A 24,537-nucleotide genomic window follows, 5' to 3' on the forward strand; every position below is an offset into this window, starting at 1 on the left:
GGCCCAGACTAGACATTTCAAGCTCACCATACTAACAACATCAGGAAATACCTCGCAGGCAATATCTGTGGCAAGAAATTCACAGCTGCACAGTAACTAGCCTCCAGTTATAAACAGATGGTCTGCACTACTTTTATACTTCCTGCTCTCCTCCCATGCAGGACTCACTCGAAGGCATGTGGCCAGTGCATGAGATACAGATCCAGGTAATCCAGTTTCAGATCTTTCAGAGATTTCTTTAAGGCTGGCTCCACATCTTCTGGGTGGTGCTTGGTATTCCATAGTTTTGATGTCACAAATAGCTCCTCCCTCTTAACAGGCTTTTAGAGACAGAGGGGAAAAAAACATATTTGCACATGTTTACATCAAAGGCTTCTCTGAATACATGAAAGGCACTAGTCAGAAGAGGAATGGCCAGTGACTCCTTAGCCAATTATTGTGTCCTAACCATGTTTAAGATACTTTTCAAATGCAGTTAGCAAAGCATAAGGGAAGTCTTAAATGAAAATAAATTAATTTGAAATGCTTCAAAAAAAAAAAAACTCCTAAGGCAAACAACCACCAGAGTGTAATTAAAATAAAGAAGGGAGTAATTTAGAACCTATGAATGAGATTTTTTAGAAATGCATGGGATGCAGAATGGAAAGAGAAAAAGATTTTTATATTGAAAAGTAAAGTTCTAAAATATCTCACAGCCTCCCCTCCTATCTCCCGATCCATTAAGTTTCAAAAAGTAAGTTTTGCAAAACCACAAACATTTCTCCAAGTTCTCCCATCACTAATCTAAATACTGTCCTCTAAACTAATTTCAACAAAAATTATTCCCACAGGCAAATTGATCTGATTAGCCATTACTGAACTACACATGGCCAAAGTGGACAGACTATTCCATTTACGCAAATGTAAATTGTTATTTATTTATATTTCTGTTTTATGAATCATGCCCATGAGACAGACCCAACTAGCTTCTGTAACTTGCTGAGCTCATGACACTATTTACCAAGAGTGCTACTCATGGAAAGAACAACAAAAATAAAAATAACCCAATAAATCTTCCTACTTGGACTTTTTTTTGGCAAGTGCAAGAAATGTGTTTCAAGTACTCTGCCCAGTTGCTTAAAGCCCAGCATATGAAACAGTTTAAGGTTAAGCAGCTTGATAAATAGAAAATGTGTATGTTACATACTATATACAAAGGGTGAAATCCTGGCCTCATTGAAGTCATTGGAAGCTTTGCCACTGACTTCAACGGAACCAGGATTTCAGCAGTCTCTGAATAGGAAACTGACACATCGGAGCAATAACTATAATCTTCTTAGTTTGTTTTTTCCATATCGATTTCACTGTTATTTTTGTGCTTGACCTATGGTGTTCAGAGAAAATTTTATTTTTTTTAAAGTACTCATTATAAACCACTCTGGCATTTTTAAAAGTATTACTGGATGCAGTCTGGCTAGTAGACGGTCCTATCCTCCCCGTATTGATTATTCCTGCCTATCTTGCACCAGGAGGGATGGTGCAATCTGGGGGAGAAAAGTTGGAGAGGACAGCTAAGTGGACTGAAAACACTTAAATCAATGCTTCAGAGAGGCTGCCCAAAAAAAAGCATGGAGGAGCTCCTTCCCCGACAAAGACTGAGCACACTTTTTTTTAATAGGCCCTCCCCAGCTCCTCTTGGCTCCAGAAGTGAGGTGCTGAGTCTAAGACTCAGGCAGAGGTGAAAATAAGCCGGTCCGGTCCGATATGGTACCAGACCAGACCATCTTCCTCAGGCTGGCAATTTAAAGGGCCCAGGGCTCCCCGCAGCAGCTGGAGCCCACGGCCCTTTAAAATCACCTTGGGAGCCTTGCTGCCAGTGCCCTGGGTAGCGGGGGCAGGGCTCCAGCAGTGATTTAAAAGTTCTGGAGCTCCTGCCACTGCGGGGAGCCCCACCCCTTGCCACTGCTACCCCAGGGCTCCGGCAGCAGGGCTCAGGTGGCACTTTAAAGGGCCCGGGGCTCCCTGCAGCAGCCAGAGCCCCATGCCCCTTAAATCCCTACAGGAGCCCTGCTGCTGCAACCCCAGGACTCCAGCAGCAGGGCTCGGGCAGTGATTTAAAGGGCCAGGGGCTCCCCGCAGCAGCCAGAGCCCTGGGACCTTTAAATCAGTGCCCGAGCCCAGTTGCCAGATCCTCGAGGTAGCAGCAACAAGGCTCCATCAGCGATTTAAAGGGCCCAGAGCTCCTCTGCGGTAGTGGTGGCCAGAGCCCCAGGCCCTTTAAATCGCCCCTGAGCCCCAGGGCTTCCAGGTAGGGGTGATTTAAAGGGCCCAGGGCCCCCATCTCTTCCAGTTGAGGCCACACCCCTGCTCAGGACTCCAGCATACCAGTAAGTCCTTTAACTTACTTTCAGCCCTGGACTCAGGGCTTGTCTCCACTTGAAATGGGAGGGGTTCTCCCACTGGTGTAGGTCATATACCTCCCTGAAAGACAGTAGCTAGATCGACTCGATCTAGCATGGTCTACCGCAGGGGGTTAGGTGGTCAGCTTACACTATGTTGCTCAGTGGTGTGGATTTTTCACACCACTGACTGATGTAGCTGGATTGACCTATCTGTATAGTGTAGACCAGACCTCACACATGGATTCCCCCCATGTTGTGTTGCATCTAGGCTGATGAGCTCAAGTGACTTTTTGAAAACTATGACTAAGATTTTCAAAAGTAACTAGTGATTTTGGGAACGTTTATTTTTGGGTGCCCAAATTAGGACACCTTAAAGGGGGGGTCCCTGAAAAGCAACTGCAGAGCGAAAAAGGCTCCTTCTTACTCTTCAGGTTCCCTGTTTGCATTCTGAGCAATCATCTGTTGTAGTGAGAAGAGATTTCACTAAAGTCTGGCCTGCAAAACCAGCATAGATCTGGGAGAGAAAATTCTACCTGACCTAGAAATAGCCAGGATACATTAATATGCAGAACTCTGCAATGCCATTTTTATAGAGTCACTTTTCAGGGTACAGCTGCAATTTACAATCCAGTTTACATTCACCGTTCCTTTTTCACCTTATCTGGCCCAACGCTCTCCTGGAAGGCTTCACCTATCTCTGCTTCATTGCTGTAAACTACAGCACAGTCAACGTGACGATAACCTGCACCGAGAGCATACTTCACTGCCTCCTTCACCTGTAATCACAAACAAATACAGATTAACTCCGCATAATCACTGAGAAGGGAAGGTCTGGTTTATTTTGAAGAAAAAGCTATTGTAGATCTATAATGAGCATTTTTTGTTTTTTTTAAAAGAACTAGATGTGCCTCGATGCAAAAGCAGGACAAGCTGAGAAGTACTCAAGGAGCCTTCTGCAGCCCTTGTGTTCGTCTGAGTACAAGGACTATGCAAGGCAAGCACTGTTAAGTACTCCAAAGGGAACAGGAAAGCATTGATCCTCCATGCAGGCATGTAGAGCTCGCTGGCCAAAGATGGAGGTTACTCTCAAGGAATGGCACAGCTGGCATATTCTCCCTATGTGCCAAGAAGCTCTAGGAGCTCCTACTGGTATATTCCCAACCACCTTACAGCTAGTGCCTGGAAGCACAATCCATGGAGAAAGAGTTAGGTTTTAAATTCCAAAATTACTAGCTTACAGGGCTTCCAAGATTATTAGAGTACAGGGTTTTGATAAATTCCTCACACTGCATTTCTGCAATGTAAGGTTACTTTATTGGGATGTAATCTGCTCCAATGCACCTACCAGGCTCTCCTATGGTTTTGTTCACTTCCTATGTTCTCCTCTACTCCACAACAATGAAAGCCACTCCACTAACAAAGTCTCCACACTGAAGCACTCACACCCCTGCAGGGCATGCCTTAGGAGTGTAGTAAGCCTAGAGACAAACTAGTAGAGTGCACTCTCCAGACTTCTCAGGCTGCTTTTGGGGAAGAAAAAATAAAAATTCAAACCCCATTATTTGATAAGCCGCAAGAGACTGCTACAAAGAATGATGGCCCCATCCATGGGCAGAGAAGGTAAGGCCTAGACAGGGTCATCTTTTCTCTTAGCTGCCCACTGGGGACCATTTCCAGTAGTTATGTAGTCTCTTTTAGGATGATCTAGACCTATACACTGAGTCTATTTTATCAGTGTGGGAAGAGCTAGCATCCTGAGCTAGCACAGGCTTTTGTGGCTGTAATATGCTTCCACCCATGGAAACAGAGGAAGTTAATCTCTTCCCACACTGTATTGCTATTTTGCAACCTTGTCTGTGCAGATGGTAAACTTTTCATGGCAGGGGCTGTCTCTTGCAAGGCATTTGTATAGAGTCTAGCACATGGGGTCCTGATATCTGTTCAGGGCTCACTGGAAGGTCTACACAGCAGCTGGGAGGGTGCTTCCCAGTGCAGGTAAACAGACACAGGCTAGTTCCACTTGAGCTAGCATGCTAAAAATAGCAGTGTGGTCACAGTGGCATGGGCTAGCCACCCAAGCACATACCCAGAGGGTCAGGCAGGATTGTACTCAGCTGACTGACCTGTGCTGCCAAGGCCATGCTGCTATTTTTAGCATCGTAGTTCAAGCAGAACTAGCCCATATCTGGCTCCCCACATTGGGAAGCACTCTTGCACTTGCTGTGTAGACATACTCCCAGTGCTACCATAATACAAATAACAAAAATATTCTCATGTGGCATTCCTGTAAGAAGAGGAAAAAAAAACCAAAAAACAAAACAAAACAGAATTTCCACAGGATTCAGAGACAGTTAAAGATGAAACAGATTATCTTTTAACTAATTTATCAAAGCACCTGCATTTTCCATTTCAAAGCCAGTGGAATAATTACTACTGAGGAAAGACAATAAAATTTTCTGGTTTACAAGACAGATTTAAAAGAAATCAAGTATGGCGTAGATCTATTGGTTCCTGCTAGATTTTATTTCTTTTTGTTGTTGAAAGGAAAGGGGAAGCTACATGCAGGATATTTTGATGAGGTTCTTTGGTGTGCTAAGACAATATACTCATTGAAGAGCAAATTTCCCTTAGTCACTATGACAAAAAAAAATTTTTTTTTCTTCTTCAACATAGACAGGATTTATAGGCTTTACTTTCACTATGACACATACTTTCTGTTGAAATGGTTACTACAAACAGTGCCTGGGTTATGAAATCACTAAACATGTTAATGTTTTATGCAGTCCAATCACCCCCAAAAAGAACAGAACAATACTGACTTATTGATTATAGAAAGCCATGGAGCAGAAGCATCTGGTCTGAGAAGGAACTTAAACATGTTCCATAGTAGAGCTCCAATCTATTCCCTGACCCCATGGGCAACGGTGTCTATTAGGATGGAAGGGTAAAGAGCAGGAAGATAGATGTGTGTCAGTAATTGTTCAGGAGAATGAGGATACAGAGGGCTTGATTTTGTAAGCTCTCTGCAAAAGTGCCACTGACAGATATTGCAACTGCATGCAGTATCTTTGGAGACCATATTGTATTAAGCTTGCGTATAATCGTGGGCCATTGATTGTGTCCTACTCCATCTGCCGGACGTTACAACAGCTCCTCCAGGAACTAAAAACAACAGGGGAAGGAGGAGGTGATTAAGGTAAGTTAATGAAAGTCGAAACAACCTCGGAGAGGTACCACCCCCAGGGAGGCTTTCATATACAGATTCAAGCTGGGTTTTCAGGGATCAGACAAAGAGAGTCCTTTTGATATAATGAGGCTGAGTTTAAACTGACATAGGGTCTTCTTTCTGATCCTGCAAATAAGCAAACTTTTGTCCATGGGGCCCCAATCTTGCTGACGGGTTGGAAAGCCTACGAGGATCCCATAAAACGGATGGGTAACCTCTGGTAAGCTTTTAGCCTGCATATAGGAACGTTTATTACTTTTATATGTTTTCTCTGTAATGCTTGTACCCTAAGAATAAATGTGTTTTGCTCTTTGGAGGCTGGTTGGAAATTGATATATGTTTAGAACCCTGCAAATCTGCAGATATCTGCAGACCATGTTTGTGGATTGCGAATGGATGTGGATCCAAATATTGTATCTGTGCAGGGCTCTCCATATATTGTTGCAGCCCCTGGAGAACGGTTAACCACAAGCACTGGATCAAGATCAGACCTGCTGGGGAAATCACAGTGAGGTGCAGGCCTGCAAGCCTAAATCCCTGGTCTAGAGGGAGAGAGATGTGGGTCTCTGCCCAAGAGAGGTGACACCTGGGAGCCTCACACCTTAAAAGTGGATGCCCTCGAGGAAGAGCCAGGAGGAAGGAATTGTCAAAGATGCAGTTAACCCTGAAACTGTGACAGTCACATCCAAACAAGCACATGAACCCCACAGACAAAGTGATTTCTTAGGCAGTGCCTAAGGACAAAAAGCTCTGGACATGCCTTTACAAGACCGCTTAAACACGGGGATGCCGTCTCCTGCCTACATGTGCAAGTTAAATTTCCAGTACTGGGAAACCAGGACTGGTCATTTCACAAGGCTTATAGATTTAGTCAAGATATTTGCATGTGTCTTTCCTGTCCTGAGAGCTACTACAGTTTTCCAGTTTGAACTGCGTGAGTCACTGTTCCACACAAAGGGCAAACATCCTAACCAGGTTTCCAGATCTGCTAAAGAGGTTTATTGAAAGAATCTGAGAGCAAAAATACTTCTAACCTGAAAACAAGGTTTGAGAATAAGAATAGTACTTAGTAATAGTATTAATAATTCCTAGATGTTATACAGCTCTACAACTGTAAATCTCAAAGTGCTTTACCGACAAAGTAAGCAGCAGCACCCTCATTTTACAGGTGGGGGAAGGACAGTGCAGGAAGGTGAAGTGACTTGCCTGCTGTCATCCAGTAGGCCAGTCTGAGACCTGGGCTCTGTTCCTGGTTCTGACAAGTCCTAGTCCAACAGTCTATCTATTAGGCCACACTGCCTCCACAGAGTGCTTTATATTTTCAAAGCCCTGTACAAATATTAACAAATTAATCTGATTGAAAAACTGATTAACAGGATTAGTTCTCATTTTGGCAGAGTAACAAGCATTCCACGGAAACAGGTTCGACAGGAAGTATTTAGAGGGTCAAATACCTTGTAACTATGGGCTACCTGTTGCAGTAAAGGTAGCTATTTGCCAAAGGACCAAAACTGGACAACAAAATGGCAGATGAAATTCATTGTTGATAAATGCAAAGTAATGCACATTGGAAAATATAATCCCAACTATACATATAAAATGATGGGGGTCTAAATTAGCCATTACTACTCAAAAATTAGATCTGAGTCACTGAGTGGATGTTTTCAGAGAACTATCCACAATGTGCAGTGGCAGTCAAAAAAACTAACAGAATGTTGGGAAACATTAGGAAAGGGATAGATAATAAGTAGGGCCCTACCAAATTTATGACTGTGAAAAATGTGTCATCGATAGTGAAATAAGCCCTCCCCTGTGAAATCTAGCTATTGGGGTGGGGAGACGACTGGGGGGCCCCTAGCCAGGGGCTCCTACTGTTCCCTGTGCTCCAGCTGCTAGTCCCCAGGCTGGGGAGGGACAGAACTCACACTTCCCGTGCACAGCTACTCTCAGGGGGAGATCAGACCCACCTCTGGGTACCTCCCCTTGCTGCAGGAAGCAACAAAATGATTAAGGGTATGAAACAGCTTCCATATGAGGAGAGATTAATAAGACAGGGACTTTTCAGCTTGAGAAAAGAGACAACTAAGCGGGGAGATATGATAGGAGGTCTATAAAATCATGACTAGTGTGGATAAAGTAAACAAGGAAGTGTTATTTATTCCTCCTCATAACACAAGAACTAGGGGTCACCAAATGAAATTAATAGGTGGCAGGTTTAAAACAAACAAAAGGAAGTATTTCTTCACCCAATGCACAACCTGTGGAACTCTTTGCCAGAGGATGTTGTGAAGGCCAGGACTATAACAGCATTTTAAAAAAGAACTAGCTGGTTCGTGGAGGATAAGTCTATCAATGGCTATTAGCCAGGATAGGCAGGAATGCAAAACCATGCTCTGAAATGTCCCTAGCTTCTGTTTGTCAAAAGCTGGCAATGGACAACAGTGGATAGATCACTTGATGATTACCTGTTCTATTTATTCTCTCTGAAATATCTGTCATTGGCCACTGTCAGAAGACAGGATTCTGGCTAGATAGACCATTGATCTGACCCACTATAGCCGTTCTTACGTTCTCAAGGATCTCAAAAACCCATCCATACCACTAGGGAGATGAGCAAATATTATTAAACCCATTTTGCAATGGGTAAGCTAAGACAGAGTGGTTAAGTGATTTGCTCAAGGTCACACAGTAAATCAGTAGAAGATCTGGGAACAGAACTCAGGAGTCCAGACTTGTTACAGGATCCATTGTCTTAACTGCAATTCACCAGTTCCATTCAGCCCACTGCAAGGTGAAATCTATGTAGGTATTTATATATCCCCATCATAGTAGTAGCCAGGCATCTGCACTGCTCCAAGCCATCATGAAGGGACTGTTCAATGTTTTCCTGTAATATCACACCACCGTGCAGCCACCCCATTGGACCCATGCTCAGAAAGGAGATGACGGATTCTAGAGGAAGCTATGGCAGTCTCTCTGTATCCGGGGAGGGTTGCTGCAATCCACAAGTTCGAGCTTACTCACAGATGGAAAATGGAAGAAGAAATTGACTGTGAAGACCACAGGATTGTCAGATGCAGGCTTCTGGACACACTGCATTACTACATCAGAGCTCCTTCATTTGTTGCAGATGAGGAAACTAAGGTTACCTGTTCACCAGAATACAAGACCCGTGGCTGATTCAGGCTCAGGCTTCAAAATTGTCACATAGACGTTCATGTTAGGGCTGGAGCCTGAGCTCTGGGATCCTCCCCCTTCACGGGGTCCTGGAGCTCGGGCTCCAGCCCAAGCCTGAACATCTATACAGCAGCTTTATAGCCCTGCAGCCCAAGCCCTGGTGTTTAATTGCTGTGTAGATGTATCCTAAGAGCTCCAACTAGGGTTGGCGACATAGAACACCTCAAAAGAACAAAGATTTGTTTCCTTTCCATAAATGGATTTAATTCAAATCCTTACCCCTTCTGCCACAGTTAACACACACTTTAACTGGGAGCAATTGCTTGTTTGGGTGACTAAAATTTCCAGTTGCAGGTTGGTCTGTTCTTTTGCTGGGACAGAATGCTGCTGGTTAAAAGCATTGCCTAGCTCAAAACTAAGGAAACAATTTAAAAATCCATTTTAAGTGGCTATCATTTTTGCAAAGAAGTCTTTTTTCCAGTAGCCTCAAGATTTTGCTGACCCCTTTCATTCTGGGATCCATTTTTCCTACCAAGCCTCATCCACTATCAGTTGGCTGCCAGTGCAGTAGGCCCTTCTGACATCTGTGATGAAAAAGAGAGACCTCTTCTAATACTATCCTGGACAAATATATCAAATATACACACATCCAGACTTCATCAACACCTGCAGCAGCATTCAGAACTGTATGCCAAAGGAAAAAAAGACTACAGTGAGGGAGGAAATGGTTAATGCTACCCAGGCATTCATATTAAAATCCATGCTATTCATGTTCTTAGTGATAGATGCTACTGGGTGAACAGACTTATCTTTGATCTCAGTCCTGTTGTCATTTCCTAAGATGCTACTGTGTTGTGCTCCCTTCCACTCAAATATCTCTTCATCTCGTTCCTAAGGTAACATCACAAAACACCAAATTCTCCACTAATGTTTGGCTGTGTAGGTAAGAGAAGCAACACGTTTTGCATTTTTAAACAAAGAATTTAAAAACCAGACTGAAAAATAGTAAACAAGCTCAGGAAAATCTAAGAACTATATATTACAGCTTCACTATGGAGATGCTGCGGCACTTTCATTTGTACAACTAAGATTTAGCTATGAAAAACCACACGGCTGGTACAGGGACAGCATGCAATGAATAGGAATGAAAGGACTAGAAAGATTATCAGAGCTGGGATCACAAGAAATCTGTACTTGAAATGTACTGAAAGGTTTAATAGGATGGTGTTACTTTGGGTAAAGCACCACCAGATAAAGTTTACAATCCAAAAATAATCCTAGTTTCTTTAGAGAAATACAGCCAAGATTGGGATGTCCAAATTTTCAAAGTACTTGCTAAATTTCTTATATCTGTCATGGGATGAGTAGAGTCTAGTGGTTAGATCATAAAATAGGAAGTCAAATTCGGGAGGGAGTGCCAAATTGTGACCTCAAGCCCCAGTTCTGCAACCATGTTCATACCTGCTTCGCACATACGCAAGTAATTCCAGTTGCATAAAGTTAAGCACATACATATGTCAAAGACTGGGGACTAAAAATCTACATATACATTGTGTGACTGAAGTACTCACGAAAGACCTTCAAATCAAAGTGCTTCATGTGCACATAAGGCACAAATACAGATTGAAATCATAGCACTAGTTTATAGCAAGTGCAAGCCTTACCTGGCCGGGTTCACTTTTCCAGGTGCCCAGTCCTATAAGAGGCATCTTCTGCCCAGTGTGGAGCACAACAAAGTCACACGTAGAAGACATTTTTACCTAAAGCAAACGTTATTTTTTCATTATAACTACAAAGTTGCAACAACTTACGTTTTCTACGCAAAAAAAAGAAAACACAAAAGTCCCAATTCTGCTCTCATGTTGCACAAGTGTACGTCTCCATCCCACCTATTCTCTACATGTGGCACATGTATAAATTGATTAATTTAACAGTAATAAGTCGCCAAGACCAGATGGTGTTTACCCAAAAGTTCTGAAAGAACTCAAATGTAAAATTGCAGGATTACTGACTATGGTATGTAACCGAACATTTAAATCAGCTTCTGTACCAGATAACTGGAGGATAGCTAATGTGACACCAATTTAAAAAAGGCTCCAAAGATGATCCTGGCAATTATAGGCCAGTAAACCTAACATCAGTACCACCAGCCAAATTGGCTGAAACTATAGTGAAAAACAGAATTATAAGACACATTTAACGCAATTTGTTGGAGGGGCTTCTGTAAAGGGAAATCATACCTCCCCAATCTATTAGAATTCTCTGAGGGGGGTCAAACATGTGGACAAAGGTGATCCATTGGATATAGTGTATTTGGACTTTCAGAAAATCTTTGACAAGCTCCCTCACCAAAGACTCTTAAGCAAAATAAGCAGTCATGGAATAAGAGGGAAGGTCCTCTCATGGATCAGTAACTGGTTAAAAGACAGGAAACAAAGGGTAGGAATAAATGGTCAGTTTTCAGAATGGAGAGAGGTAAATAGTGGTGTTCCCCAAAGGTCTGTACTGGACCAGTTCAACACATTCATAAATTATCTGGAAAAAGAGGTAAACAGTGAGGTGGAAAAATTGATAAGATTATAGAAAATTACTCAAGACAGTTAAGTTCAAAGCAGACTGCAAAGAGTTACACAGGGATCTCACAGGGATATATCAACATTGAAAAAAAGTACAGAGAAGGGCAACAAAAATTATTACGGGTATGGAACAGCTTGCATATGAGGAGAGATTTAAAAGACTAGGGCTTTTCAGTTTGAAAAGAGACGACTAAGGGGGGATATGATAGAGGTCTATAAAATTATGACTGGTGCAGAGAAAGTGAATGGGAAAGTGTTATTTACTCCTTCACGTAACACACGAACCAGGGGTCACCCAATGAAATAAATAAGTTGCAGATTTAAAACAAAGAAAAGGAAGTACTTCTTCACATAACGCACAATCAACCTGTGGAACTCGTTGCCACAGAAAGTTGTGAAGGCCAAAACTGTCCATCAATGGCTATTAGCCAGGATGGTCAGGGATGCAACCCCACACTCTGGGTGTCCCTTGTCTCTGACTGCCAGAAGCTGGGAGTGGATGACAGGGGATCGATCACTTGAGGATTCCCTGTTCTGTTCATTCCCTTTGAAGCACCTCAGCATTGGCCACTGTCAGAAGACAGGATACTGAGCTAGATGGACCATTGGTCTGACCCAGTGTGGCCATTCTTATAATAGCTTAGTCTCCTGTGGACTGTCATTCTTAGTTCTATTTTTGGTTGCTGGATTTAGTGTATGGGTGCTGGTAGTGGTGGTGGCCTGCGATCTACAAGAGGTCAGACTAGATGATCTAGTGGTCCCTTCTGGCCTTAAACTCTCTGCATACAATAGTGTAAATCATGAGTTGCACCACTGAGTCCAGCATAGGTATACTCATGTCATAAACAGATAAGTAAGAGTTAATAGAACAAAAGTGCTTTGCCTGGAAAGGGTTAACAAGAACAGTGAGCCTAGCTGTCACCTGACCAGAGGACCAATCAGGGGACAGGATACTTTCAAATCCTGAGGGAGGGAAGTTTTGTGTGTGCTGTTAGTTTTTTGGTTGTTGTTCACTCGGGGGGCTCAGAGGGACCAGACGTGCAACCAGGTTTCTCTCCAATCTCTCCGATACAGGCTCTTATAAGTTCAGAATAGTGAGTACTAGGTAGATCAGGCGAGCTAGGCTTATGTTTGTTTTCTTTATTTGCAAATGTGTATTTGGCTGGAAGGAGTTCAAATTCGTATTTTGCTGAAAAGATTTTAATTTGTACTTGTATACTTAGGCTGGGAGGGTATTCCCAGTGTCTATAGCGGAAGACCCTGTACCTATTCCATTTTTTAAATTTACAAAGATAATTTTCACTGTTTTTTCTTTCTTTAATTAAAAGCTTTTCTTGTTTAAGAACCTGATTGGTTTTTTATTCTGGTGAGACCCCAGGGGACTGGGTCTGGATTCACCAGGGAATTGGTGGGGAGAAAGGAGGGAAGGGGGAGAGAAAGGTTATTTTCTCTCTGTGTTAGGATTACTTTCTCTCTCAGGGAGAGTCTGGGATGGGGAGAGAAAAGGAGGGGGAAAGGTAAATTTTCCTCTCTGTTTTAAGATTCAAGGAGTTTGAATCACAGTGATCTTCCAGGGTAACCCAGGGAGGGGAAGCCTGGGAGAGGCAACGGTGAGGGAAAGGGTTTACTTTCTTTGTGTTAAGATCCAGAGGGACTGGGTCTTGGGGGTCCCCGGGCAAGGTTTTGGGGGGGACCAGAGTGTACCAGGCACTGGAATTCCTGGTTGGTGGCAGCGCTACAGGTTCTAAGCTGGTAATTGAGCTTAGAGGAATTCATGCTGGTACCCCATCTTTTGGACGCTGAAGTTCAGAGTGGGGAATTATACCATGACAACTCACATAAAGCAGATCAAAAAAACTTTCCCAAAGGGTCTAGGGAAAATAAAATATTATTCTTTCCCTTTTGTCGTCCTCTCTCCTCAATGTGATTTACATCTGTTGGGCAGCTGCAGAGCTGCAAAAATTATATAACTTAAGAACTATAGTGGTATAAGTCAAAAGATTTAGGGTATGTCTACATCTACAATTTTGCAGCGCTGGTTGTTACAGCTGTATTAGTACAGCTGTATAGGGCCAGCGCTGCAGAGTGGCCACACTTACAGCAACCAGCGCTGCAAGTGGTGTTAGATGTGGCCACACTGCAGTGCTGTTGGGCGGCTTGCAGGGGGGTTCGGGGAACGCGAGAGCACACCGCAGGGAAGGAGACCTGCTTGCGGGGGAGTTCGGGGAATGCGAGAGCAAACCGCGGGGAAGCAGGTCTCCTTCCCCGCAATGTGCTCTCGCGTTCCCCGAACCCCCCCGCAAGCAGGTCTCCTTCCCCGCAGTTTGCTCCAGTGTTCCCCGAACCCCCCCGCAAGCAGGTCTCCTTCCCTGCGGTTTGCAGGGGGGTTCGGGGAACGCGAGAGCAAACCGCGGGGAAGGAGACCTGCTTGCGGGGGAGGGGGGGTTCGGAGAACGCGAGAGCAAACCGCGGGGAAGGAGACCTGCTTGCGGGGGGAGGGGTTCGGGGAACACGAGAGCACACCGCGGGGAAGGATACCTGCTTGATTACCAGAGAGGCTTCCTCAGGTATGCTGGGATACCTGCTTATTCCAGGGAGGTCAAGAAAAACGCTGGTGAGTGTCTACACCTGATGACCAGCGCTGGATCACCAGCGCTGGATCCTCTACACCCGAGGTTTGATCGGGTGTACGGCCAGCGCTGCAAACAGGGAGTTGCAGCGCTGGTGGTGCCCTGCAGATGTGTACACCTCCTAAGTTGCAGCGCTGTAACCCCCTCACCAGCGCTGCAACTTTGTGGTGTAGACAAGGCCTTATTCTCTATTGCACTATATTCTTCAGGGAGACCACCACCTTTGGCAATGAATATCTCAGCGCACATACAGGGCTGAGGCAACCCATTAGGTGACCTAGGCAGTCTCCTAAGGTGCTTACATTTGGGAGGTGGCGACCGTGGCAGCCGCACATCCAGCCGCCGCAGTCATCCGCAGTATTTCAGGGCGGGACCTTCCGCTGCCTCTGTCAGGGGTGCCATTTTGGGGGCGGAACCTTCCACCACCTAGGGCACGAAAAAGGCTGCTGGCGCTCCTGCGCACATAAGATTAATCTCCTGGCTATTATAGATAGATAGATAGATAGAGGGAGTGTATAGGGATAGATAGATAATGTACATTACAGGTCTCATCCTGAAAACCCTTCCTCACACAATCCCAATGAACTCAGTGGGACTACTCACATGAGTAAAGGCTTACAGAACTGGGTCCATAATTTATAAAGCTATTACACTGCTTTCAAAAACATGAATTCAACCCATCCAAGAAATATGGTTCCGGTCTCTCACACCCCAGGCAAGCAGAGGCCTAACAACATTGCATGCAGACTAACTGGGAGATGTTTTCTATGACCTCCCAAATGATCAAAGGCCCAATCCTGCAAGTTGCTAAAAGCACTTAACTCACATGTCAGGGAAGTAAAGGACAGCAAGGAAACAATGTGTATTGCACTGTATGTTGATACAGACAGAAAAATGCACTGCCACTACATAGGCAAGAAGGGATTTACTGTCCTATAAAGGAAGATTTTACTGGAAAAGATTTATCCTCCTCTCCCCACGGGAGGACTTTTCTTATTACATCAGTGTTTATAGCAGTGTACAGTTTTGGCCATAAATTTGCTCATGGTGTCTTTTTAAGTAGAGGCCCTCAAATGGAAAGATATAGTGTATCTGCCACTTTCATGCATTAAAAAGAAAAAACTGAATGCATATCTTTAAGCTCCAACACATCATGTTTCAGATTTCCCAGGGTGTCGGAGTACACAATGCAGCAACCTGGAGCCATCTATACCAAGTACAAGCTCAGGTGACGAGAGATTCTATAACATCCCAGAAATTAGTAATAGGAATAGTAAGGGTAGAAGGAAACTAGAGAGCCATTTTTCAAGCTTAAATACAGAGTGCTTCTGCAGGGTTTATGACAAATCCTACAGCAGCAAAAAATATGGCGTTTCACCTGTTCAGAAGATGAAGTTATGCACCCAAGGAGCTTGTAGTTCTACTGCTTTAACAGCTTGCCACCAACTGGTCCAGGTGCATACCTGCTGCATTTGGGGAGGGGTAATTGAGCTTGTCCAAATTACCTACTCCAGGCTCTGGTTTGGGGACCAAAACAAACAAAAGGAGGCCCACCCACATCATGCCTTCCCTCCTCCCCTTTGTGCACCTTGGGAGGAAAACTTTGGGGTCATAGGGTGTTAAGAGTAAGTGTGTGCAGGAGAGAGAGAGAGATGAAGAAATCTGGGCAGAATGCAGACTGTGTAAACTCAGTTAGATGCATAATTAGTCCCATCATTCTATCCAAAGCAGAGAGTACAATTTTGATTTCACAGTGGTATTGATAACCACATTGAGTTCAATGGAGGTATTCCCGATTTTCACCAGCACAATAGCAGAGCCATATCTTGTTATCCAAACTTATTCAGTAAGGTGTCCCACAGACCCAGTGCTGAAACTTTTAGGTTCCAATTTACCATTGCCCTGCAACTTGTACCAGCGGTTGATATTTGCACCCATGCAGAGCAAGCATAAAACTCTACCACATCAGACTGGTAGTGTTTTACACCTCCTTTGCTGCGGAGACGGGCGACAGGGAGGAGACTCTTCAGAAATATAGAATCTAGAAAAACTCATCTCAGTGGACAGAGCAAGACAATGAGGAGTTTTACAAGTTAGGCAGGCAGAGCTATGAATTTTGAATAACTATGCAACATAGAACAATGTAAAACAATATGCAAACTGGAGTTAAAACCCAGCAGTTCCTTAACACACTTCTGTTATTTTATTATTACAAATATATTTTTCTTTCACCTGTTCTTTCTATACAATTTTTGTAGTGACCGGTGAAAAGGACACAGTTCCTTAAAATTCAAGGAAGAGTGGCCCAACCCACCAAAAGCTGAATTATAACATGCTCTATTGGAAATAAAAGTTTGGTGATTAGACACAACACCTTGCATCTGTACTTTTTACATGCAGGACCTATTAGTGTCAGTGTGGACAGGGCCAGAGGCCCGATTTAGCACAGCTTCATATAGGAGTAGTAGTCTTCTGTTGCTGGAGAAAGAAGAACAATTGTGCAAGATGTGTTTTTGATTTAGGACGGACAGAGATTTTAGGATTATCTTTCATACTGTACACTATAGTATCCAAGCACTTCCGAGGGTATACATTTGGCATAGCAAAATTCCTAGTGGACTTTGTGGAGTCTTTCTGCTCTTCTACAATTTCTATAGGAAACTTTGATTTTGGGGCAGGGAAAGGAGGCACATAAATAGCATGTTGCTAATGGTGGAAATTTTGTATCAAAGAGGAAGGTCTTGCAACATGTCCTAATGGTTGTTCTTATGGTTGAACAGTTAAAGGAAATCATGTTTCAGGATGCATTCCAAAGCCTGCTAACTTCCTCAGCTTTTGTTGGGATCAGCTATTTAGCTTGGTTTCACAGTGCTGCTTCCTGAATTAAGTTCTACCCACACTAGAGAGACACGCTCGGTCACTGTCATAGCATAATTCCCCACTCTAAACCTTAGCATCCAAAAGATGGGGTACCAGCATGAATTCCTCTAAGCTCAATTACCAGCTTAGAACTTGTAGCACTGCCACCAACCAGGAATTCCAGTGCCTGGTACACTCTGGTCCCTCCAAAACCTTGCCCAGGGACCCCCAAGACCCAGTCCCTCTGGATCTAAACACAAGGAAAGTAAACCCTTTCCCTCACGGTTGCCTCTCCCAGGCTTCCCCTCCCTGGGTTACCCTGGAAGATTACTGTGATTCAAACTCCTTGAATCTTAAAACAGAGAGGAAAATTTACCTTCCCCCCTCCTTCTCTCTCCCCCTCCCAGATTCTCCCTGAGAGAGAAAGTAATCCTAATACAGAGAGAAATTAACCTCTCTCTCCCCCTTCACTCCTTTCTCCCCACCAATTCGCTGGTGGATCCAGACCCAGTTCCCTGGGGTCTCATCAGAATAAAAAAACCAATCAGGTTCTTAAACAATAAAAATTTTTAATTAAAGAAAGAAAAAAACAGTACAAACTATCTTTGTACATTTTAAAATGGAATAGGTACAGGGTCTTCCAGCTATAGACACTGGGAATACCCTCCCAGCCTAAGTATACAAGTACAAATTAAAATCTTTTCAGCAAAATACGAATTTGAACTCCTTCCAGCCAAATACACATTTGCAAATAAAGAAAACAACCATAAGCCTGACTCGTCTTATCTACCTAGTACTCACTATTATGAATCTATAAGATCATGCATCAGGGAGATTGGAGAGAAACCTGGTTGCACGTCTGGTCCCTCTGAGCCCCCCGAGTGAACAACAACCAAAAAACTAACAGCACACACAAAACTTCCCTCCCTCAGGATTTGAAAGTATCCTGTCCTCTGATTGGCCCTCTGGTCAGGTGACAGCCAGGCTCACTGTTCTTGTTAACCCATTCCAAGCAAAGAGATATGAAGCACTTTTGTTCTATTAACTCTTACTTATCTGTTTATGACAGTCACCAACAGAGGTTGGTCCAATAAAAGATATTATCTCACCCACCTTGCCTCTCTAATATCCCGGGACTGATACAGCTTCAACAATACTGCATTATACCCACACTAGATAATCTACTTATAAAGATCCATGAACAGTATGTAGTATCAGCTCAAAACTTATCTACATGGTGAAATTCAACAGTGGCTATTCTGCAATAGCTGTTCCAGTCAGTTTCCCTACGTAGAACCCTTTGTGCTGGGACAGGGGCACTGATGAAAGAAGGTATGTTCTGCTAGGTCCTGCTCCTTGGACTTTGTCTTTATACATCTACAGCTCAGAGTAAATGGGAATTGAATGGCAGAACTTGGTTTTAATCACCTAAATACATAAAAAAAAGACAAGTCTATTTACACCCAAGTATAATTACAGTTGTGTGTAATTTTAACAGTGTTGGCAGTGTCAAAGTTAGAATCAGGACTTACAATTTGTTAGACCACTCTGTTTTATTAGCGCAGCGCTCTGCCAATAACACCCAATTAATGTGAGTGGCCATGCAAGACCCAAACAGTCTTATTTATACAGATAAAAGAGCGGGAATTAGACAAAGAAAGCAAAACAGTAAAATTCACCAGGGGCATAGCATGCATATCCTATTTCCTTACTAACTCTTATCGATTTAAGGCTAATACTTCACCAATTGCCCTTAAATGGTGCAATTGTTCTATGTAAATGTTTGTATTCCTGACACCTGGATTGCAGCATTCCAACAGTTTTACTTAAAGGTACAGACAGCATTTTTTTAATCCTTTTTATTTTTACAATATAATTCATTCTACTTTCACAGCAGGCAGCATAAGTAACATGCTAATTCAGCTGTATTTTAATAAATACAATTCACATTCACCCTGAACTCAAAACTTTAACCCAGAGGGCAAAGTACACATACCTAATCAGTAACTGTTGATAGCACACAAGTACAAAATTATCCTACTCCACATAAATACAGTTTTATATTAACACTGCATGGTGCAGAGGTGGCAGAACTAGAAAGTCTGGAAGGGGGGGAAGGCATAAGCTAAAGTCTAATATTTTTCTGTCCAGATGTTTCCCTTCACATTATTTGCTTTGAAGTAAGGATCATTTGTAAAGAAACGCATAAAGAGGTTGAGCAGCCTGCAGTTATTTTTGCAATAAAAATGTGGGACGGTTTTTGTAGCAGTGAAGACAAAAATGAAACAGACAGAGTCTGTCAATAAGTTAATATATAGTTAAGCAATCACGGTTAAACCTGGGTATGAAAAGCACGGTTCATTTCTCTGCGCATGTGTGTGGGGCCGGGGGAAGAAAACCTGAACTCAATGGTGTGAGAATCAAAGATGAAGTGAAAGTAACATGAATACCGGGGGGGGGGGGGAGTCTATAATGACTAATAGCGAGAGATGTAAATTACACGAATTTATCAGCCCTCCCTTGAAATCTCACTTCTTCTTGGGGCCGGTGGGAAGTGCACTAATCTGATTACAAACGCAAATCAGAGGTGCCATCGTTTTGTAGCACTCGGTCACTCTTGCTCCACAGCTCAGAAGTTAGCGCTCCAGTTTTTCCATTACTCTAGTTTAAACTCTACAATAATCTTTTTGAACCAAGTTTAACCTCGGGTACCCACATGCACAAACCAGGCAGCACAAATGCATCCCTCTCCCCTTTCATTTAAAGACTCAATGAAGCGATCATCCCACCAACTTCTGCGACAAAAGCTAATGGAAATGGGACATTTAGTCCAAGACAGCCACCGCTTTTGCAAATCGCCCCCCCGGGAGAATACACAGACCAGTCTCATGCAAATCGGGTTAAATAGAAACGGGAATTAAAACAGCTTTAGGAAATCACATCGGGAAACTCACCGCACACCCGTTACTCTCCCTTCTCTATTCCCAACGAGAGTTCAAAATACAAAAACTTTACATTTCCGTTTCCGGGTTTGAGCTTTAACCCCACAGTCAGAGCCAGCAGATTTCCCCTTTCACGTGGGGCTGGAGAATGCACATGTGTTACTGTATTTCCTCTGCTTTGCAACGTCCTTACTGCAGCACAACTTCCACGGCAGCCTTTGCAAGCTTGCTGGGGGTGTTGTATGGAGGTGGCGGCTCTGAAATTGACAAAAGAGGAGCCCCTAAGTGGCAAAATCCTGCCAGGATTTATTCTCGTTTGAAAGGAAGATTCTCGTTATTCTGGAGTTAAAATTAAAGTAGCGTTTCTCTTGCCACCGCGGGTTTTGCATGTAGAATTTTGTGAGGGAGGATTTTGCATTTAAAGCTATTCTCTCTTGTAAAGGAGGAGTTTGGTTTTTTAAATTTCTTCCTCTGCGGATGGAAAAATTGTCAGTGTTTCCTCCTCCTCACTGTTTGAAATGTCCCTCACTCAAACTCTCACAGTTTGAGACACAGCTCTTGGTCCCATCCTCCAAACTCGTTCTCAGCTAAATAGTTCATTGGAGTAAGTGGAGTTACAAATCTGAGTAAAGGTTGGTAGGATCTGCTCCCCTATGACAAACAACCAGGGAAATCACAATTTGATCCCAGTAGGGTTAAAAAGAGAATACACACACATCACAGGAGAAATGGTATAGTCGACTGGCCTCCTGGATGGATTTTGGATTATTTAGTTTTAGTTAATTTAATTATGCTGTTTGTTAATCATTTATATAGAAAGCCTCTTGTCTTTTGCTGTTCCTTTGTCTCTGCCTTGCACTTCATAGTGGTACATTTCAACAGCTTGGATTTTCAAATTCACAGAAAAAGTTTAAAATGATCTTAACAGGATAACAAACTGCTCCAATCTATTTCAAAGGAGGGGGCTTTTTTAAATGAAGATGAACCATAGATTTCTCTAAGGGAAAACATTGTTCAAGCATGTATTTTCCAGAAAAGTCTTTGCTTTTTCCCTCAACAACTTGTCTTTCTCTTTTGGGAGATATTTTTCCCCCACCAAGTCTCTTACACTATTTACATCCATCGTTTTGAATATTACCATTCCACAGAAAATCCAGTGTCGGTTTTTTTCACCCCTTTTCCTGCTCTAATGTTTGCATTAGAAGGTGCAACAAGAGGAGGACATGTACTGGGACAACAGACAGCTTTTATTCAAACACACTCATCCTCAGATATGCGTTTCCTTATTTAAGCAAGTAGGTTTAAATCAAGGTTAACCTAGGTACGAGTATATAGATTAATACTGAGTAGATATGATCCTGCTCTCACTCCAGTCAATGGCAAAACTTTAATTGATTGCAGTGGGAGCAGCATCTGTCCCTGTGTGTGGAATATTCCTATGTTTGTTGTACTTGTATAACTAAAAATGGCCATGACTGAGGAAAATCACATTCAGCTGTGACTTTGTACTCCAGGTTTCCATTTTTACAACCACCTTGGAAAGCTTGAGGATCTGGGAAGTAAAGTAGAGTTAGAATGGAAAAACAGTGATAGCTGCAACAGGGACTTTGGTGTAGGTATTATTGTCTACCAAAATGCCATTCTGCTGCAGTCTCTTTCATCTTTGCTGTACTCAGTTGGTTCAAACCCAGAAGGATCAGGTGTATAGGAAAATCACCTTTGGCCACTCACACGATCACACTTCTCCATGGTGCATCCTTTCGCTACCAAGCAGAATAAAGGAGCAGAGACTAGAGAGCAAAAAGGAAAGACAACAAAGCAGGGGAGGGGGAGAAGAAAAAAAGGAAAGAGTAAAATGCAAGAAGAGAAGGTAATGAAAGTTCCTGTCCTTCTAGAAACTGTCTATTAATAGTCACTGCCAAGAATATGACAAATTTCAGGCTGAAGAGGCTGCTTAAATAATGTGGCCTTAAGTATGAAAACTGCAACAAATATATAATACCAGCTAGCTCTTATATAGCACTTTCCATCAGAATATTTCAAAGCACTTGACAAAGGAGGTGAGCATCATTATCCCCATTTTAAAACAGGGGACTCAGGCACAGGGAGGTGAAGTGATTTGCCCAAGGTTATCCAGCAAGCCAGTGGCCGAGTTGAGACTAGAACGCAGGTCTCCTGAGGCCTAGTCCACTGAACTAAATGCCCAGTAACTAAATAGGGAGTAGATAAGAGAATGGAAGAAAATATATTAAAATTTGCTCAGAAAAAGGGCTGTAATGATCCATTCTAACAGACATAACATTTGCCAGTTGAAACGCATACTTGCAAAACAGGAAAAGGGGCACTAGACATTCTGATCTAACTTAAAAATCAAACATCTATCATTTTGAGCTAAAGCAGAAAAAAGTACAAATAAGCATATATTATGTGATTGCACAGACTGAATTTCAGAGCGCAGTTTCTCAAAAAGTTTGCAAAGGTAATATTACTAGACCTAACTTATTCTGAGGCCCATCAATGGTAGCTAAATGCCTATTAGATTGAGACTATGATGATTTTTTTTTCACCTTTGTTACCTTAAAATCTGTACAGGTAGGCTGGGAGTTTTCTCTTATTAATCCAGTAATGGTACATTGTTGTGTGCAACTGTGCTGCTGACCATACCAGCTACATGTTCCAGACATGCTCCCGCTTGGAGTAGAAAGGAAATATTGAACTTGGGCTGGGGGGAGGGATAGCTCAGTGGTTTGAGCATTGGCCTACTAAACCCAGGGTTGTGAGTTTAAACCTTGAGGGCCATTTAGGGATTTGGTGATTGAGTTGGGGACTGGTCCTGCTTTGAGCAGGGGGTTGGATTAGATGACCTCGTGAGGTCCCTTCCAACCCTGATATTCTATGACCTTCTGGGACTAGTAGGGAGAAGAGAATGTACAGGCACAGCTCTGAGCCGGCCACAAAAATGTTGACATCTAGAAGCAAATTGCTCAGGCAGGGGGATAGAGGAGAACAGCTACGACAGTGGCCAGCAGCAGCGCAATGTGAAAGCCGAGGAACAGTATGCATTCTGGTATGCCAGGAAGGCCAACAATCAATTGGGTGCAGAGCTGCAGACCTGTTGGTCTTACAAAGAGCTGCATGTCATACTTGGCAGAGACCCTACTACACTACTATGGATACTTCCAAGGAGCCTGAGTCACAGGCCCTTGCCATGAACAGTGAGGAGAAGGAGGAGGATGGGGCAGGCAACCATGGGAGTCCAGCTATGCAGGGAGCCTGGACCTGTTTTTGAGTCCAGCCAGCCCCTACAGTTGAGCACAGGTAAGCCTGAAACAGGGAAGGAACCTCAGGTAAGTGTGTAAATAAATTTTCCATTACAGTATGACTCCCCCAACTTACCAGGACATAGCTGTTGATTTTAATTAATGTACTCATAGTAGAACAGCTAAAGAAACAAAGAGAGGCAGAATTGTTACCTGCTTTTCATTCCCCTGTACAGTTAGTCAGGGAGAGCTGTGGGGAGCAGTTTGTCTATGTACATCGGGATGTCCACTGAATCCTCCTCACATATCTCAATGAAACTTTCATGGAGGTACACCGCAATCTGCTTCTAAAGGTTTCTAGGGATGTCAACCTTATTTCTTCCTTCTTGGTAGGACACTTTCCCACACTATTGGGCAATAATTTTGGCAGGTTAGCAGCATACAGGCAACTTCAGCTGAGCTTTCTCTGTCTTTGTTACCCTCAGCAGTGAGATATCAGCTAAAACCACCACCTGTGTGAAATGTTGCCAGTATTCACTGCCAGTGCCCTATACTCATAGTTTCATGCTACCAAGCAGTTCCCTCCTTGTTTCCCTCACCCCAGGCAGGTCATGCTCACCATGGTTGGAACTGTTAGTAGTGCTGTGAACAAGCACTCAGAAGCAGAAGTGCCAACAAGCATGTCTTGTTTAACATGTTAGGTGAGCAAGGGAAGGGGGGATTTATAAATCTAAGTTTTGCTTTTTGTACATACTATACTGACAATGATATATTTGCATGTCTTATCTGTAGCTGCCTCCACTGAGGCCTTAAGGTGTTTCCCCTCTGCACCAGTCAAATGACTGACCCAGATAAGGAGGAGAAAAAAAGAGGACACAGGAACACATGTTCTGTTAGATCCTGTAAGACGGTGCTGCATCAGACCTTAAACAGAGGGACTAGAGAGTGAATATCGCAGACTGTATGGAGAAGAAAAGAGTGGACAGGAGAAATGCCCAGTAGTCCCAGCAGGAACAGAAAGGGAGATGCACCAGGACATAATGGAGCTTCTCCATTAGCAAACACAGATCTGCAGACTCTTGTGGACCTCTAGGTTCAACAATCCCAGGCTTGACTGCCATTGCAGTTGGTGGAGTGCTGCAGCATAGTGCCTCCCTGCACCTGCCTCACCATTCAACATGGCCTCAGAGCCAGCATGGTTACCCCTACCACTTCACACTGGGGGAAAGCATGGATAACCACAGCTTCACATACACTGACCCGCAAGAGCCACAGCTGATGTATGTGTAGCTACAATGGACATCAATGTTCCTGTCTAGGGTGACCAGATGTCCTGATTTTATAGGGACAGTCCAGATATTTGGGGCTTTTTTTTATATGGGCTCCTATTACCCCCACCCCCCACCCCCTGTCCCGGTTTTTCACACTTGCTATCTGGTCATCCTATTCCTGTCCCTTATTTATTTATTAAGGTTCTGCATTTTGT

The 24,537-nt window shown here is 43.3% G+C and overlaps 1 protein-coding gene across 2 annotated transcripts in view; it reads right to left on the reverse strand.

Annotated features, from left to right (window-relative positions):
* Positions 1-24,537, reverse strand: part of AKR1A1 (aldo-keto reductase family 1 member A1) — a 45,108-nt gene that overhangs the window by 15,487 nt on the left and 5,084 nt on the right. The window contains exons 1-4 of one of the 2 annotated variants that reach the window (XM_050961225.1): positions 19,804-19,902; positions 10,449-10,544; positions 3,038-3,157; positions 169-320 (exon numbers count right to left, since the gene is read on the reverse strand). In XM_050961225.1, the coding sequence (XP_050817182.1) occupies positions 169-320; positions 3,038-3,157; positions 10,449-10,538 (362 nt within the window). In that variant the 5' untranslated portion in view covers positions 10,539-10,544; positions 19,804-19,902. Of the gene's footprint in view, positions 1-168; positions 321-3,037; positions 3,158-10,448; positions 10,545-19,803; positions 19,903-24,537 lie in introns of those variants that run through there. The other variant, XM_050961226.1, reaches the window with a different exon arrangement.

This window comes from Gopherus flavomarginatus, chromosome 7 (genome assembly GCF_025201925.1).
Source record: "Gopherus flavomarginatus isolate rGopFla2 chromosome 7, rGopFla2.mat.asm, whole genome shotgun sequence".
NCBI classification, from domain to species: Eukaryota; Metazoa; Chordata; order Testudines; family Testudinidae; genus Gopherus; species Gopherus flavomarginatus.